The 16,710-nt window shown below is 40.8% G+C and overlaps 1 protein-coding gene across 6 annotated transcripts in view; it reads left to right on the top strand.

The window, feature by feature from the left end:
• The window catches only part of dennd1a (DENN/MADD domain containing 1A), a 348,715-nt gene that overhangs the window by 165,114 nt on the left and 166,891 nt on the right, over window positions 1–16,710 (top strand). For 4 of the 6 annotated variants that reach the window (XM_077498538.1, XM_077498537.1, XM_077498536.1 and 1 more), the window contains exon 3: window positions 14,624–14,667. The exons of the other annotated variants lie outside the window; for them this stretch is intronic. In XM_077498538.1, the coding sequence (XP_077354664.1) occupies window positions 14,624–14,667 (44 nt within the window). The remainder of the gene's footprint in view (window positions 1–14,623; window positions 14,668–16,710) is intronic. 6 annotated transcript variants of the gene reach the window in all.

Below are 16,710 nucleotides of genomic sequence, written 5' to 3'. Positions count from 1 at the left end.
TTTGACATACTATATGATGGTGGCGCGGCATCAAATTTACAGTTTCAAAATTCTTACTTAACGAAGCATTGCCGGTGGTACGTTTAATTGAGAGCCACGAAAATTGGTACACATATGTAACAGACTATGATCTACAAAAAAGCCTGTTGGTGCCATATGCTAAGCCTAACAGGAAGTCCGCCAGAGGCGAGGCATCAAATTTTGTGTTTCAAAATTCTTATTTAATGAAGCATTCCCGGCTGTACATTTCACCTAGAGTTACCAACATTTGAAGACATATGTAACACCCCTCAAGGTACAAAAAACTCTTTTTGAACCATATGCTAAACCGAACAGGAAGTCCGCCATTTTGATTTACTTTGGAACGTGTTGCCATTTTTTGGGCCATTTCATAGGGGTCTTATTTTAACGAACTCCTCCTACAGAGTTTATCCGATCATCTCCAAACTTGGTGTGATTCATCTTAAAATGTTGAAGATGAAAAGTTATTGAAAGCTTTTTATTTCGTCGCACGCTGTTGCCGTGGCATGCACAGTTTGCAAAGGAAAAAATTCCCTCTTAATGAAGCATTCCCAGTTGTACGAAGCAGCTAGAGCTACGAAAATTTGGAGACAAATTTAACAGCCCACGATGTACAAAAAAGTCTCTTGGTGCCATGTGCTAAACCCAACAGGAAGTCCCGTAGGGGCCGGTCATCACATTTTGAGGTAAAAAACTCCTCTTTAACGAAGCATTCCCGGTTGTACGTTTCACCTAGCGCTATGATAATTTAGAGGCATACATAAGAGCCCACGATGTACAAAAAAGTCTCTTGGAACCATCTGCTAAACCAAACAGGAAGTCCGCCATTTTGATTTACGTTGGGATTTGTAGCCATTTTTTGTGGCCTTTTTTAGGGGTCATATTTTAACGAACTCTTCCTACAAAATTTATCCGACTGTCTTCAAACTTGGTGTGCTTCATCTTAAGACGTTTAAGATACAAAGTTATCGAAAGTTATTTATTTTGTCGCACGCCGTTTCATGGCGATGCATTGTTTGCCAAGTAAAATGCTGCTTTTTTTTTTTGGTCTAAACATGTGCAAAAACTCATGAAACTTTACACACACATCAGGCTTGTCATAAGCATGAATATTTTAGAGATTTCTCATTAAATTTGCAATAAATGCTTCAATAGTGCCCTCTAGACATTTTTATGAAGTCTTTCCGATTATATGATTCAGCTAGATGTGTGAATATTGGCAGGCATGCCTAATATATTCAAAAAGTATTCTATATAGCCATGTGCCAATCCATTTTGATTTTATTTTGTTAATTGTGCATCATTTTTTTGCCTTTCCATGAAACTTTACAAACACAAAGCATGGCAAAAACGTTTACAATTCAGATGGTTTCCTATTTGACAGTACCCCAACATGCCAGTACCCCGACGTGCAAATACCCCAACGTAGCCCGGGTTGCGAGGGCCCTTTATAGCTGCTCGCAGCTCTAGTTGTTATTACTTTTTAAAAACCTTCCTTTTGCTAAATATTTTTAAAGTTTGCTGTCTGTTTTAACATTTTCACTGTATGTTCTTTTAGTAAATTTTGTAACCTTTTGTTTTCTGTTCTTTGCTCTTAATGTTAACTATTGTTTGTTTATGCTTTATGGCCTTGTCTTTCCCTGTGTAAAGCACATTGAGTTGCCTTGTGTATGGAATGTGCTAAACAAATAAACTTGCCTTGCCTAATGTTTAAATGGTCACCTAGAAGACCAGCAGTTTCCTATTTAAATTTCGAGTTGCTATGGAGACGCATAAAACGGATGTTTTTTAAAGTGAACACAGAATCCTGGGGTACATCTTGGCCAACATGTACTCCAGGTCCCACCGCAACACATGTTCCACTCGACACCCCCGCAAAGCCATTGTTCCGCAGGGTCACTCCCCGCGATCCACCGAGAACATGCCGCACGCCACCAAAGTCGACAACAGGGACACCATACGCTCCACAGCTCTCACCAGCACGAGACATCGTGATGTTGCCCTGGGCATGGATGAATGTCGCCAGGTAGTATCAAACAGTGTGATCCGAGCATTTGTCCATTGAACGCATAAGGTTGTCTTAGTTTGTTTCTGTCTTTGATTGTAGAGTGACGGATATGTGAACGTCATGGCCAGAAAATCTTTGACATAGCCAATGCTGGGCTTGGCGTTGTTTGCTTGTTTATAGATTAGCTCCATTCCATTTAAGTACTTGTTACCATGAAGAAAGAGTTGTGACTTAATGTCAATATACTTGTCAAAATCAACTTTAGAAGGCATGAAATCAACACACAAGGTGTATAGTAGGACCTAGTAAACCAATCAAGACGCAAGATGTCATGTCTGAGTCAACACGTGCGTTTTGGTGTGGACAAACAAAGCAATCCATCTGCTGGTGGTGCATTGCATGGTTATCCAAAAGCAAGACAAAAAAACAACTAGAGCTGCGAGCAGCTATAAAGGGCCCTCGCAACCCGGACCACGTTGGGGTACTTGCACGTCGGGGTACTGTCAAATAGGACAAGGACCGGGGAAAATATTTTTGCCAAGCCTTGTGTGTGCAAAGTTTCATCCAAAGCCCAAAGATGGTGTGCAGTTTCCAAAATCAAATCAAAATGGCGGACTTCCTTTTAAGGGTGAATCATCCAATTGGAAATGCTCCGTGAAAAATGTATAGAGGCCATTATTGAGTACACCAAGTACATCACGTTGGTGTACTTGCACGTCGGGGTGCTGGCACGGTGGGGTACTGTTACATCGAACAAGGACCGTCTAAAATGTAAATGTTTTTTCTATGCCTTGTGTATACAAAGTTTAATGAAAAAGACCAAAAATGATGCATAATTCCCAAAATAAAATCAAAATGGCGGACTTCCTGTTAGGTTTAGCATATGGCTATATAATACTTTTTTGTAGGTCTTAAGCCTAATTTATGCCTCCACGTTTGCTCTCGCGTTGATGACCGCCGTAGTTCATGAATTTTAAGTGCCGCGTCTGCGGTGCACACGTCGCCAGTCCTTGAACGCCGTAGATGGCGGGGCGTAGCTCGCTTCTGATTGGTCCGTTCGATGCCGTTTTTTCTTTTTTTTCTCTTTCTCCCCACCCCCCTCCCAGATAGTTTCCGTGAAGGCAACTGGCGGCGCAAATCGACTTCCTGCTCGAGACCACGGCTGTGCATGTGGATATGTGCCTGGGACGAGAGGTGGAAAACAACAATAACTTCTTTTTTTTTTTAACTTTTATTGTCAAAACCGACAACAACATAACAATAACAATAATTGTCCTGAGATAGGGCCTTTACATACAATTGGTATCATGGAAATACAAGTAATATGAAAAACAACAACAAAAATTAATTCCACATACCCAGGGTATCAATACCCTATCTAACAGTGTCCAGGATTGGTCCCCCTCTTCTTTCAAAAATAGGAACCCTCATCTGAAGTTGTGCTGTCAATTGTTCCATTAAGTACAACTGTTTGATTTTTTTTAACCGTTGTGCAACTGTGGGTGGTTCAGGTTTCAGCCAATTGATGGTTATCATCTTTCTTGCAGTCATTAGGAGGAGATGAAGCAAATACTTCTGGTCATGAGACAAATTATCCAAGAATATATCCAACAAATAAATCAAAGGGTCCAGGGAGAGTGTCACTTTAAGAATATTTTCCAATATTCCCCTTACTCCAGTCCAGAAACCTTGTATGATGGGGCAGTCCCAAAAAATGTGAGTATGATCCTCCACAAGACCACAATTCCTCCAACATGTGTCACTAACCCCACGCTTATACACGGAACACTTTAATGGAGTTCTAAAGAATCTTATTTTAGCTTTCCAGTCAAATTCCTTCCACATTTGACTCCCTACATCCTTATGACAACCAGAACAGACATCTTCCCAAGTATCATCATCTAAGGTCACATTCAATTCGAGTTCCCACTGTTGTTTTATGTGTTGAGTGTTATCTGATATATCCATTAGTAATTTCTTATACATGAAAGACACTTGTTTTTTCATTACACTTCCATTCTCGATCAATTGACTGAATTGCTTTTCTATATGAGTTGGTTCCCTTCTAATATGTACCCAATCCTGATGTGTCATTAAATAATTCCTAATTTGTAGATACCGATAATGATCCCTTGACATTAGATTGAATTTGCTACATAATTGTGCAAAGCTTTTAATCATGTTTCCCTCAAATAATTGACTAAAAGTTCTGAGGTTATTTTCAGCCCATCCATCAAAGCCACTGTCCATTATTGATGGTAAAAACTCAATAATCCCCCTTATGGACATGGCCCGCGAAAGAGCAACCACCCCCTTTATTTGTTTCTGTACCTGTTTCCAGACATTCAATGTGTGTTTAACCCATACATTCTTGATTTTAATTCGTTTCTGGCACTGCAGATTGAGAAAGGGAAGAGTTGAAAGGGAAATACCTGGTAATGAATGCTCCTCCAATGAAACCCAGTGTGACTCCGGATTCCGTATGATCCAGGCCGCCATTGCTTTTATTTGGGCAGCCCAATAATACAGTTTGATGTTGGGAAGTCCCAGCCCACCGTGCTCTTTACCCAGCATCAAGATTTTAAGACGGATTCTTGGTCTCCTGTTCTGCCAGATAAATCTTGATATTAATTTGTCTAATAATCTAAATGCAGACTGGGGTATAAAAATCGGGAGGTTTTGAAACAAAAAGAGAAACCTTGGAAGAACATTCATTCTGATGCATTCAATCCTACCCAGAAGGGACAGTAGAAGTATATCCCATTTACTCAAGTCATCTTTAATTTCCTTGAAAAGTTATAAAAGTCATAATTTGATGAAAACAACTGTGTTGTCATGGGAGTAAGATTTACACCCAGATATTTAAATCCCTGTTTTGATTGCCTAAAAGAAACAAGGCTGTCTAATTGTGGTGGCCAGTTACCCACAAGCATCAATGCTTCTGATTTATTTGTGTTAATTTTATAACCTGATACCATACTGTACTGATCCAGACTATTAAGCAAGGCTGGCTCGGAAGTGAGGGGGTTCTCCAAAAATAGCAAAATATCATCAGCAAAAAGGCACAATTTATGACAGGCATCTTTTTTATCTCTTATTCCCTGTATGAGTGGATTTGATCGGATTAACTCAGCAAGGGGCTCGATGCGAAGAGCAAATAATAACGGCGAGAGGACTTCACCCTGTCTTGTCCCACGTCCCAGTGGAAAAAAATCAGAGCAGTGTCCGTTAACCCTCACGCGTGACCTGGGATTTTTATAAAACATTTGGACCCATGTAATAAACGTATCATTGAAACCCATATGTTGTAATGTCTGTAGCAGAAAGTCCCAATCAACCCGATCGAACGCCTTCTCAGCATCCAGACTTAAAAACAATGATGGGGTACTCCATTCCTGTGCTACTAATTGAAGATTTAGGGCCCTTCTAACATTATCTGCTCCATGTCTGCCTGTTATAAAACCTGTTTGATCAGCTTTTACCAATTTCTGGATATGACACTGAGTTCTATCAGCAATAATGGAGGTAAGTATTTTCATATCAACACATAGGAGACTGATAGGGCGATAAGATGTACAAAGGGTTGCATCCTTTCCTTCTTTATGAATAACACAAATAATCGCTTCAGACCATGACTGAGGAGCTTCACCTGCCAATAGTACATAATTATACACCTTATGTAAAAGTGGCGTCAATTCCTTTTCAAAAGCTTTATATATTTCTCCTGGGATGCCATCCACACCAGGGGTTTTGCTACTTTTAAGTTTAAAAATATTTTTTGGATCTCCTCTTGTGTAATCGGGCCTGTTATCTGCTCCGCCTCCTCCTCAGTCAGTTTATCAATTTTAATCGAATTAAAGAAAATCCTTGTTTTTTCTTTCTTATCTGGGTAACTTTCCGCCTTATACAAATCCCGGTAATAAGCAGCAAATGCATTTGCAATGTCATCGGGCTGAAGCATCATATCGCCAGAATTTGGGGATCTAATCTTATGTACTGTTCTGCTCGATTGTGCTTTACGCAGCTGAAATGCCAAGAGCCGACTGGCCCTGTTACTAAATTCGTAATATTTTTGGTTCAAAAATCGAAGCTGCCCTTCAGCTTTATAGGTTAATAGGTCATTTAATTTCTGTCTATTCTCCTTTAACATGGTAAGTGTGTCATCTTTTTGCATTATCTGATAATCTCGCTCTAATTTACGGATTTCGTCTTCTAACTGCGTTATTTCAGCAAGTCTTTCTCTCTTTAATCTAGAGCAGATTGCAATAATGTTACCTCTCAAAACACACTTGGTTGCCTCCCATAATATTGTCGGGGATACCTCATCATTATTGTTTACTTGAATATACTCCATTAGGCATCTTTGCAATTCTTGTTTAATTTCGTTTTTATTTAGAATAGATAAGTTGGCGCGCCAATATTTAAAATTCCTTTTTGGGTTCAACTTTAGATTCAGACTCACTGGGGCGTGGTCTGATATAGTAATTGCGTCAATATTACATTGAATAGCTCTAAAGGAGTCCACTGCTGAAATCAAGAACATGTCTAACCGCGAATGGGTACAGTGTACATGTGAAAAAAAAGTAAAATCCTTGTCTTTTGGATGTAAGCGGCGCCAAACATCCACCAAGCCTAATTCCTCCATCATTGTTGCTAGAGCCTTCGATTTTTTGGATTTTTGACCCAGGTCAGCAGGGAGTTTATCAATATATGCTCTCAAAACACAATTGAAATCTCCCCCTATTAAAACAATTCCCTTCGCTTTATCAGCTATCAATGATGCAATCTTCTTAAAGAAATCTGGGTTATCCTCATTAGGGGCGTATAAATTAAGCAAAGTAATTATAATGCCCCCTATTCTGCCGATTACCATCAAGTATCTCCCTTCTTTGTCACTGAAGCTCCTTTCGTGACAGAAATAAATAGCCTTGCTGAAGAGAATTGCAACTCCCCTTTTCTTTCCCTGTTGGTATGAGGAGCAATATTGTTGATCTACCCATTCCCTCCTCAACTTCTCATGCTCAAAAAGATGTAAAGGAGAGGGGGAAATTATTCCTTTGTGTCGAAGAATGATTTAATCCCTGGTAGGAAAAAGTTTTGCGGCCTCTCCTCGATGTCTGTCTTACTCCTGCGGTGCTCCAACCTTCCCGGAACAGCTCATTTTCCATCCGCTCCCTCTCATCCACTCGCACCTGTACGCCCATCTCCTTAAGCACCGGGAGCGCATCCGACTTTTAGTTGCTTTACGACGTCACGCGCGAGCATTCTCCTCTTCTGTAACTCGGGTAAAAAATCGTGATCCAAGTAAATCTGAATTCCGTTGTACATTACTGACCTCTGCTCCCATGCTTTCCGTAGTATGGTTTCCTTGACAGAGTAATCCAAGAATCTAACAATCAGAGAGCACGGGGCGGCTTTGGGATCCTTGGGCTTGCCGGAGAGAGCTCTGTGTGCCCTCTCAATGGCTATGTCGAGCTCCGGGGAAGTTGAATTGCGGATTTAAGCAACTCCTGTACGAAGAGCTTAACATCTCTTCCCTCGCTCCCTTCTGGCACGCGATAGATCCTCATGTTGTTTCGCCGCAGTCTATTCTGCATATCCTCGCACCGCGCCATCAATTCCATCTCTGTGTGTAGCAAATGGCGGAGGGCCTGCTCATGTCGTTTAGCGGTGTCCTCGTTAGCACCGATGCGGCCGTCCGCCTCCGCGACTCTGTTCTCCAATTTTGTCACATCTTCTCTCAGTCCCTTAAAAGATGTTTCCAGCCTTGTCAGGGAGAGTTGAGTTTGCATATGGCCCTCTTGGTTGTCCTTCCTCAACTTCTCGAGCTCAGCCAGTATTTTAGACTCAGAGTTATGCATGCTATCTTCTGTAGCTGCGGGACCGCCCGATGCCTGTTTCAAAGTTAGCTGTCTCAAGTTGTCGCCTTTATCTTTATTTTGATCCTGTTTTTGCGATCCTTTGCCTCTTAGGGATGTTGCCATCTCGAAAAAAAGAGAAAGGGGAAAAAAAAATCGTCGAGTACTGTGGTTTTAGTTAGGAAATATATCGAGTATGGACGGAGCGTGATCTTCAAGCAGCTGCTTGGAACATGGCGTCACTGGAAGTCCCAACAATAACTTTAAAAAAAACAAAAAAAACAAAACCTGTGTTCGCTAAGCGCATGGCTGTTGTGTTTTGGCGAGTTTACGGCCGACACCGGTGCAAATTGGCAATAATTAATTGCCAAAGTGATGAACTTACTCTCCCCCCGGCTTTGTTTCGTGTTTCTGAATTAAATTTAACTTTCTGAATCCGTCATAAAATGCAGAGGAATCGCCACTCTGTGGCGTCCCAGCCATAGCGACAGCGGGACTTGGTGTGAAACTCCAGCAGACACCGATGTGTATTGCGCACAAGTCGGAAGGCAAACGCACGAGCGGAACTACGCCGTAACGCCGTAACGCCTCCGCGCGAGCCTCTCGCAGAAGCATACTGAGGCCTTTAGGCTGATGGGTATCTGTCCCATCCATCCATCCATCCATCCATCCATCCATCCATCTACTTGACCGCTTTCTCCTCAAGGGTCGCGGGGGGTGCTGGAGCCTATCTCAGCTGGCTCTGGGCAGTAGGCGGGGGACACCATGGACCGGTTGCCAACCAATCGCAGGGTATCTATCCCAATTTTCACAAATCTAGCTGAATCATACAATTGGAAAAGCTTCATAAAAATGTCTAGAGGGCGCTAATGAGCCATTTATTGCAAATTGAAAAAGAAATCTCTAAAATATTCATGTTCATGACAGGTCTGATGTGTGCGTGCAAAGTTTCATGAGTGTTCATAAATGTTGACACTCAAAATAAGCATAATTTATCTTGGCAAACAATGTATCCCTACGGAAACGGTGTGTGACAAAATAAAAAGCTTTAGATAACGTTTCATCTTAAACATCTCAAGATGAAACACGCCAAGGTTGAAGACGATCTTGTAAATTTTGTAGGAGGATTTTGTTAAAATATGACTCCTTTAAAAGGCCCCAAATCCATCCATCCATCACGGGGGGTGCTGGCGCCTATCTTAGCTGGCTCTGGGCAGTAGGCGGGGGACACCCTGGACTGGTTGCCAGCCAATCGCAGAAAAGGCCCGTTTGGTTAGCATATGACTCCAATAAACTTCTTTATTTTTATTTTATTTTATTTATTTTATTTTTTTTTTGTACGTTGACGGATGTTACATATGCCTCCAAATTTTGGGAGCTCGAGTTGAAACGTACAACTGGGAATGCTTCGATAAGATGGATTTTTTTTTTTTCCTTTGCAAACAGTGCATGCCACGGTAGTAGCGTGCAACGAAATAAAAAGCTTTCAATACCTTTTCATCTTTAACATCTCAAGATGAAACTCGCCAAGTTAGAAAACAATCGTTGTAAATTCTGTAGGAGGAGTTTGTTAAAATATGACCCCTATAAAACGGCCAAACAAAAGGCACCAAATTCCAAAGTAAATCAAAATGGCGGACTTCCTGTTAGTTTTAGCATATCGCTCCAAAAGACTTTTTTTTTGTATATCTCAAGGACTGTTACATATGCCTCCAAATTTTGGTAGCTCTTGGCGAAACGTACAACCAGGAATGTTTCATTCAGTAAGAATTTAGAAATGCAAAATGTGATGACCCGCCTCTGACGGACTTCCTGTTAAGTTTAGCACATGACACCAAAAGAGTATTTTTGTGCGTCGTGGGCCGATACATACGCCTCCAAATTTTCGTTCTTCTAGGTCAGGGGTGTCCAAACTACGGCCCGGGGGCCATTTGCGGCCCACCGTCCATTTTTCAGTGGCCCGCAACACATGCTAAAAAGTGGCATTTGACTCAGTTCAAATAAAATAAACAAAACAAAAATGTTTGGAGATGGTCAAAGTAAGAAGGGAGGGTATCGAAAAACAGATGCCATTAAAGGTTATTTTAGTTAACTAAAACTAATGGAAAAAACTAAAACTAAAATTCAAAAAACAATATCGTTACCGAAATAAAATAAAAACGAAAATGCTTTTTAAAAAACGAAAACTAACTGAAACTACATTTTATGTTTAAAAACTAACTATAATTCTAGCAATCATGTCCTTCGTTTTAGTCTTTGGTAAGTAATATAATGCATGAACCTTTGGGGATGATTTTAAATGTGATTTTTAGTAGATTTATTTTGATATAAACCGGAATAATGACGGTTGAAAGTATGTCACACACAAGTGACGTCATCTAGCAGCAGCCAATAGAAAAGCACCTTCAGATGATGTTGCTCCAATGGTGTTTTTTTAATATTGCACAATTGCGCAGTAATACACATAAAAAAAATACTAATACTAATACTGAAACTAACAAGCTAAACTAAAAATAAGCATTTTTTTAAAGAACTAAACTAAAAAAAAACTTAACACCCTGAAAACTAATAAAAACTAACTAAAATGAAAAATTCTCAAACTATAATAACCCTACTGCCATATTACAAATAAATTGGTTTACTGTAGCATTTTTCTAAATATGCAAAAACACAAATTATTTGTACAATTTTTAGGACTAAACACAATTTCTCTTCATAACATTATGTGGCCCTTGTGTCCTTCTGATTTTCTGTATGTGACCCTCAAATGGAAAAGTGCTGCTCTAGGTGTTTCGTACAGACGAGAATACTTCATTTTGTAATTTCGAAACGCAAATTTTGACGCCCCGCCCCTATCATATAGTACGTCGAAAACGCAATTTTTTTTACTCTGTTGTCCAAGTGTGTTGAGATGGTACAGCCCAAGTCTGAAGACAATCGGGTTAACCGTGTAGGAGAAGGGGGCAAAAGTTTGACCCCTGTAAATGTGCAAAAATGGGCCAAAATTGGACATTCAAATACTCATACCGCAGTTCCTGTTCATTTTAGGGTACAGCTATCGAAGACTTTTGTTTTTATATTTTTTTTTTTTTTTTTTTTTTTCATCTGGATGTGCTACAGGTGCCACCCAATTCTCATAGCCATAGGACTATAACCCACATTTCAGTTATCATGTATGGCGACTTTAAAATATCCAATTTTTCGCCAGGCCCGATGTGTGTGTGTGTGTGTGTGTGTGGGGGGGGTGTCTAAAGTTTGGTGAGTTTTCGTTCACGTATAGTGTCTCAAAAATTTGCGGTGAAAAATAATAACGAAGAAGAAGAAGAAGAATTCCTTCAGGAACAATAGGGACCTGCTCGGGCCCTAATAAAAATGGTTAAATGCTGTAGTCACGGCTTATGTAAACGTGATAGTAGTTATCCTGATCGACTAACCGGCGTCCTGCTGTAGTCACGGCTTGTGTAAGAAAGACACAAGAAAAACACTGTCCGGTTTATTCTCTTCCATAAACCCTCAAACAACTATGAAAATGTCATCAGACTTTGTGGAAGACCACACAACCAGTCGAATCCCTCCAAAATGACCAGAAACTACTACGTCTGCAATGTTCTCCATTGTTGTTTTTTAGCCAAAGGCTAATGATATGTCCGGGTCGCTAACCGTCAACAAAACATTGAACCTATGCATTCATTCTTACCCTGCTTGACAGGAACAATGTCCAAAAATGTAGTTTTTGAAGGCCAATTGGTCGAAGTGAGTGAGGCGACTGTCTTCATGACTTCTGGAGCAGCAGAGAGCGATGTGTATTCCCTTTTGATTTTGGGCAAAATTGTATAGTGAGGGAATGAAGATTCCCTTCACTAAAGAAATTAAACCCCTCTGATTGCTTGGAAGAGAAATATCAGCGTCCTGAGAATACCTGACTGAGAAATCACAAGGAAGATATGACAATTTTACCATTACTGTGAATGCACTTTAGCTCATCTCGACCGGTAAATGTCGGAGAGGGGCTGCTCATCGCATTTAGTGGGCGGGGAGGGGCGTGCCACGGTAAGGTCAATTCTTCCACTCTTTTCATGATTCTGGTTTTCTGTTGACCAGATGAGTTATCTTTTAGTTTGAATAAAAAATCGGCAGTCTTGAGTCCGTGTGTTTTTTTCATTCTTTCTCAATTGTCGCGCCCGTTTGGCGATGTCAGTATTTCGGTTAGTGAGATTTTCGTTGATGTAGACGTGTTTACCACGAAGCTTGTCCCAATCTCTCAAAAAGAGCAATATTTTTTTTTCTGTCAACCAACCTGATCAGAACTGCCGGTGGTCGCGTCAAGTCAACAAGCGGTTAGAAATCACGAGCGAGTGCAGGAGCAAGTACAGATGTGTCCTCCCTCGAGAGATGCGTCCTTTACTAAACACTATTATCATGCAACATGTCAGTCAGTCACATGGTCATTTATTTCATTTTATAAACCGACAATTTTTTTTGTGGAACATTGCAAAAGTAAATAAATAAACAAAATTACTTAAATATTAAATCCAATTCAATCATTATTAATATTCCTCAGAAATGGTGTACTTCAAAAAGTCGAAACCTAAAATATGTTTTAAAACTTTAAAATTGAAGATGTAATACACATTTTTCATAGAAACGTATGCAAAACTGAGTCACTTGCTGGGTCGATAAATGTCTTACACAAGTAAAAGTAAACAAATGAGTCTTCTTCACCTGAAGACTTCTGTACATTTCCCCGCCACTCTTATGAGGCGCTCCCCCTAGCGGCCCGTCAAGTAATTGCTCAATAAGTAATAAAGAATGGAGCCGTCATAGCGGCAGTATATTAACTACAAATATTAATACTTGGTGTAGGCATATCGATAATCGATCGGGAGACAAAGTATCAGGATTTATTGCGAAATCGAGATATTGTCACACTCCTAAATTGTGCATATTTATTATTATTATTTTATTATATTTCCGAACTTTAGTTTTTTCCAGGGGGAGGGGCAAGCTGACCTTCCCTTGCAGTCTAAGAGCAATTACCACTGTTGTATGTGTATTTATTTGCATATAAACCTTTACGGTGATGGGATTCTGTTAAATTTGGGTGAAATTATTTATTTGAAGAATATTTTGGAAACAGCTGCTTCTGGTTTAGGTCACACAATTACTTCCTGTTGGTATGAGATGAGAGAGAGAGAGAGAGAGAGAGAGAGAGAGAGAGAGATGTAATCATTTTTAATAATAATAATAATAATAATCAATCCATCCATCTCTTTACTACCGCTTATCTGTGATCGGGGGGCAGCAGCTTTAGGAGGGAAGCCCAGACTTCCCTCTCCCCAGCCACTTCAACCAGCTCACCCGGAAGGATCCCCAGGCGTTCCCAGGCCAGCCGAGAGACATAGTCTCTCCAGCGTGTCCTGGGTCGTCCCCAGGGCCTCCTGCCGGTGGGACATGCCCGGAACACCTCTCCAGGGAAGCGTCCAGGAAGCATCCGAACCAGATGCCCGAGCCACCTCAGCTGGTTCCGCTCAACGCGGAGGAGCAGAGAATCGACTCTGAGCCCCTCCCGGATGACCGAGCTTGTCACCCTATCTCTAAGGGAGAGCCCGGACACCTTGCGGAGGAGACTCATTTCGGCTGCTTGCATCCGTGATCTTGTTCTTTCGGTCACGACCCACAGCTCATGACCATAGGTGAGGGTAGGAACGTAGATCGACCGGTAAATCGAGAGCTTCGCCTTTTGGCTCAGCTCTTTCTTCACCACGACGGACCGATACAGAGTCCGCATCACTGCAGACGCTGCACCGATCCGTCTGTCGATCTCCCGCTCCATCCTGCCCTCACTCGAAACAAGACCCCAAGATACTTGAACTCCTCCACTTTGGGCAGGACTCGAAGACGGCACTCCACCCTTTTTCGACTGAGGACCATGGTCTCGGATTTAGAGGTGCTGATCTTCATCCCAACCACTTCACACTCGGCTGCGAACCGCTCCAGTGAGAGTTGGAGATCCTGGCTGGATGAAGCCAACAGCACCACATCATCTGCAAAAAGCAGAGATGAAATGCTGAGGCCACCAAACCCGGACCCCCTTAACACCGCGGCTACACCTAGAAATTCTGTTCATAAAAGTTATGAACAGAATCGGTGACAAAGGGCAGCCTTGGCGGAGTCCAACTCTCACTGGAAATGAATTCGACTTACTGCCGGCAATGCGGACCAAACTCTGACACCAATTGTACAGGGACCGAACAGCCCGTATCAGGGGGCCCGGTACCCCGTACTCCCGAAGCACCCCCCACAGGACCCCCTGAGGGACACGGTCGAACGCCTTCTCCAAATCCACAAAACACATGTGGACTGGTTGAGCGAATTCCTATGCACCCTCGAGGACCCTGCTGAGGGTGTAGAGCTGGTCCACTGTTCCACGACCGGGACGAAAACCACACTGCTCCTCCTGAATCAGAGATTCGACTTCCCGACGGAAGCGTGTAATAATAATATAATATATAATATTATATATATATATATATATATATATATATATAGATATATATATGTACTGTATAATAATAATACATTTTAAATAAACCTTCAAAAAATATGTAATCCACAAACCTTGAAAATTTGAAGTAAAAAAAACCCCATTAGGTTAAATTAAATTGGGCTCATTGATTCTGGGCTCCTCCCTGTATTTTTCTGTTTGGTTAAATCATAATTCTGCTCTTCCTAACAGAGCCTGCAATCCGAAGGAAGTTCCCAGAAGACTTCCAAGATGAGGTTTGTTTCGAAATTTTAGTTTACATTTCACTTTATTGTGTCTCTATTGAAGTAGTAAAATTATTAAGCATTTTAAGAGTGCATTCACACCATAAAAGTACTTTTGTCTGCTTGTTTGGTCCAGATCAAAAGCGGACTTTATTTTTTCTGTTTGCTGGGATTCGTATTCAGTATTAACGCTGTGCTTTTTGCAAGGGAACTGTATTCTGTAAACACATCAACGCGTGTGACGATCAGTGCTCCTATTTGACAGAAATGACGAGGGTGGTACGCACAGTGCAAACCTGGAAATGGAGGAAAACATGGAATTCTTACATGCTGCATTACTGCTCTGCATATTTGTGCTATTATTAGATGCAAAATAATTGCGAGCATCAAGAACAACAATGAAGGTTCAGTGACGCTGTTTCTAATTTTGGAACAGCGTTGTCGATTGAGTTAACTGTAAGTCAATCGGACAAAAGCTGTGGCAGGAGTTCTTTAAAATGTGAACTCTATGATAAGCCAAAAATCGGGCAAAATTGAAACGTAAATCCCAAATGGTGGACAAACTGTTGGCTTTAGCATGTGGTTCCATGAGATTTTTTATAGGTCCCTGGCTGTTTTATATGTCTCCAACATGTTGTAGATCTAAGTGAAACGTACAACTGGGGCTGCTTTGTTGAATATATGTTGAATATTGAGCCATTTTTTAACTATATCAAAATAAAGTATTAAAATATCTATGATTTTGCATATGGCTCCAAGAGACGTTTTTGCAGGTCTTGGGCTCCTTCAGATGCCTCCAAATTTCCATAGATTTTGATGAAACGTACAACCGGAGCTGCCTAGTTAAAAATTACTTGGGGGTGCGAGTGAGTCTATTTTTTTATTATATATTTTTTTAATCGTACAATACACAATAAAATATTGTTCATTTTGCCAGGCCAGATGTGTGTGCCAAGTATCCAGAGTTTTTTTTAGTATACTCAGCCTCAGGCCCTCAAAATCAGTGTTGGTTTCTTAGCAAACATTGCCATGGCAACAGCGTTTCACTTCGTGTTGTAACATTATGAAGTCCTAAAACTCTTCTGAGCAAGTATGAGGTAGATCCGGTTAACCCTCTGGGAGAAAAATGTCAAAGAAAAAAAACTGTATTTCTTTTTTCCATTAGGTAGCGCTACCACTACGATGAAATAAAAGTTCATAGATGTCTTCAGGCCTGAACTGTCATCAAATATGTGAAATTTTGAGAGTCTAGGATCATTAACGACATGATTTGTGTCTGCACACGAACTTCTGGAAGCGGCACCCTGGAAGCAGCGTGGACTAGAGAGACAATCCTTACAAGACTTACAAAAAACTAACCAGCTATTCTGCGAAATGGTTAATTTAAACTCTTTCCTGAAAAAAAAACCATCAATTCATGTTGAGCGATTTTGATTTTTTTTTTTTTTTTTTTTTATGTGCTGAGAGGTTTGGATCCCAAAGGCACAGACACAAATACGATTTTATCTATTTATTCACATTGAGAAGCAGAACCTATGAGAGCTGCGCACAGGGACAGTTGAGCAATAATCCGGCAAAACACACAATTCTCAGACCCTTAAATAGACAGTCAATCAATCTCATTGGTTGTGGCTAGACATGTGAGCACTAGTACTGACATGGAATTCTCTGATTGGCTGTTAACCCAGTAATTACAGATTGTTCCCGACAACAACAAACATATAGCGTAAAAGATCCCTGACAAACATCATAGAGCCTAAACCAGTTGAAACTAGATGGTTATATCACGGTTACATCAGTTCAAAACAGACACTTGACCTCCCAACTTAACAGGTCATGAACTCAAACTTAACCCAGACATGACAGATTTTGTTTTTTATTAATATTTTTGCATGAAGTATAAGTACAGTGTCAGCCATTTTGGACAGTCACTTGATCATCGTGACCAGTGTTCCCGCTCAGCTGCACATGTACGCAATCGCGCAGTTCTCTCCATAATAATAAAAATCTTATAACCTGAGCTGTATTTACTGTTTGTATTTTTTTCTGTTATAT

Source organism: Festucalex cinctus, chromosome 15 (genome assembly GCF_051991245.1).
Source record: "Festucalex cinctus isolate MCC-2025b chromosome 15, RoL_Fcin_1.0, whole genome shotgun sequence".
Lineage (NCBI taxonomy): Eukaryota > Metazoa > Chordata > Actinopteri > Syngnathiformes > Syngnathidae > Festucalex > Festucalex cinctus.
This window is presented reverse-complemented; position numbering and strand designations above follow the sequence as displayed.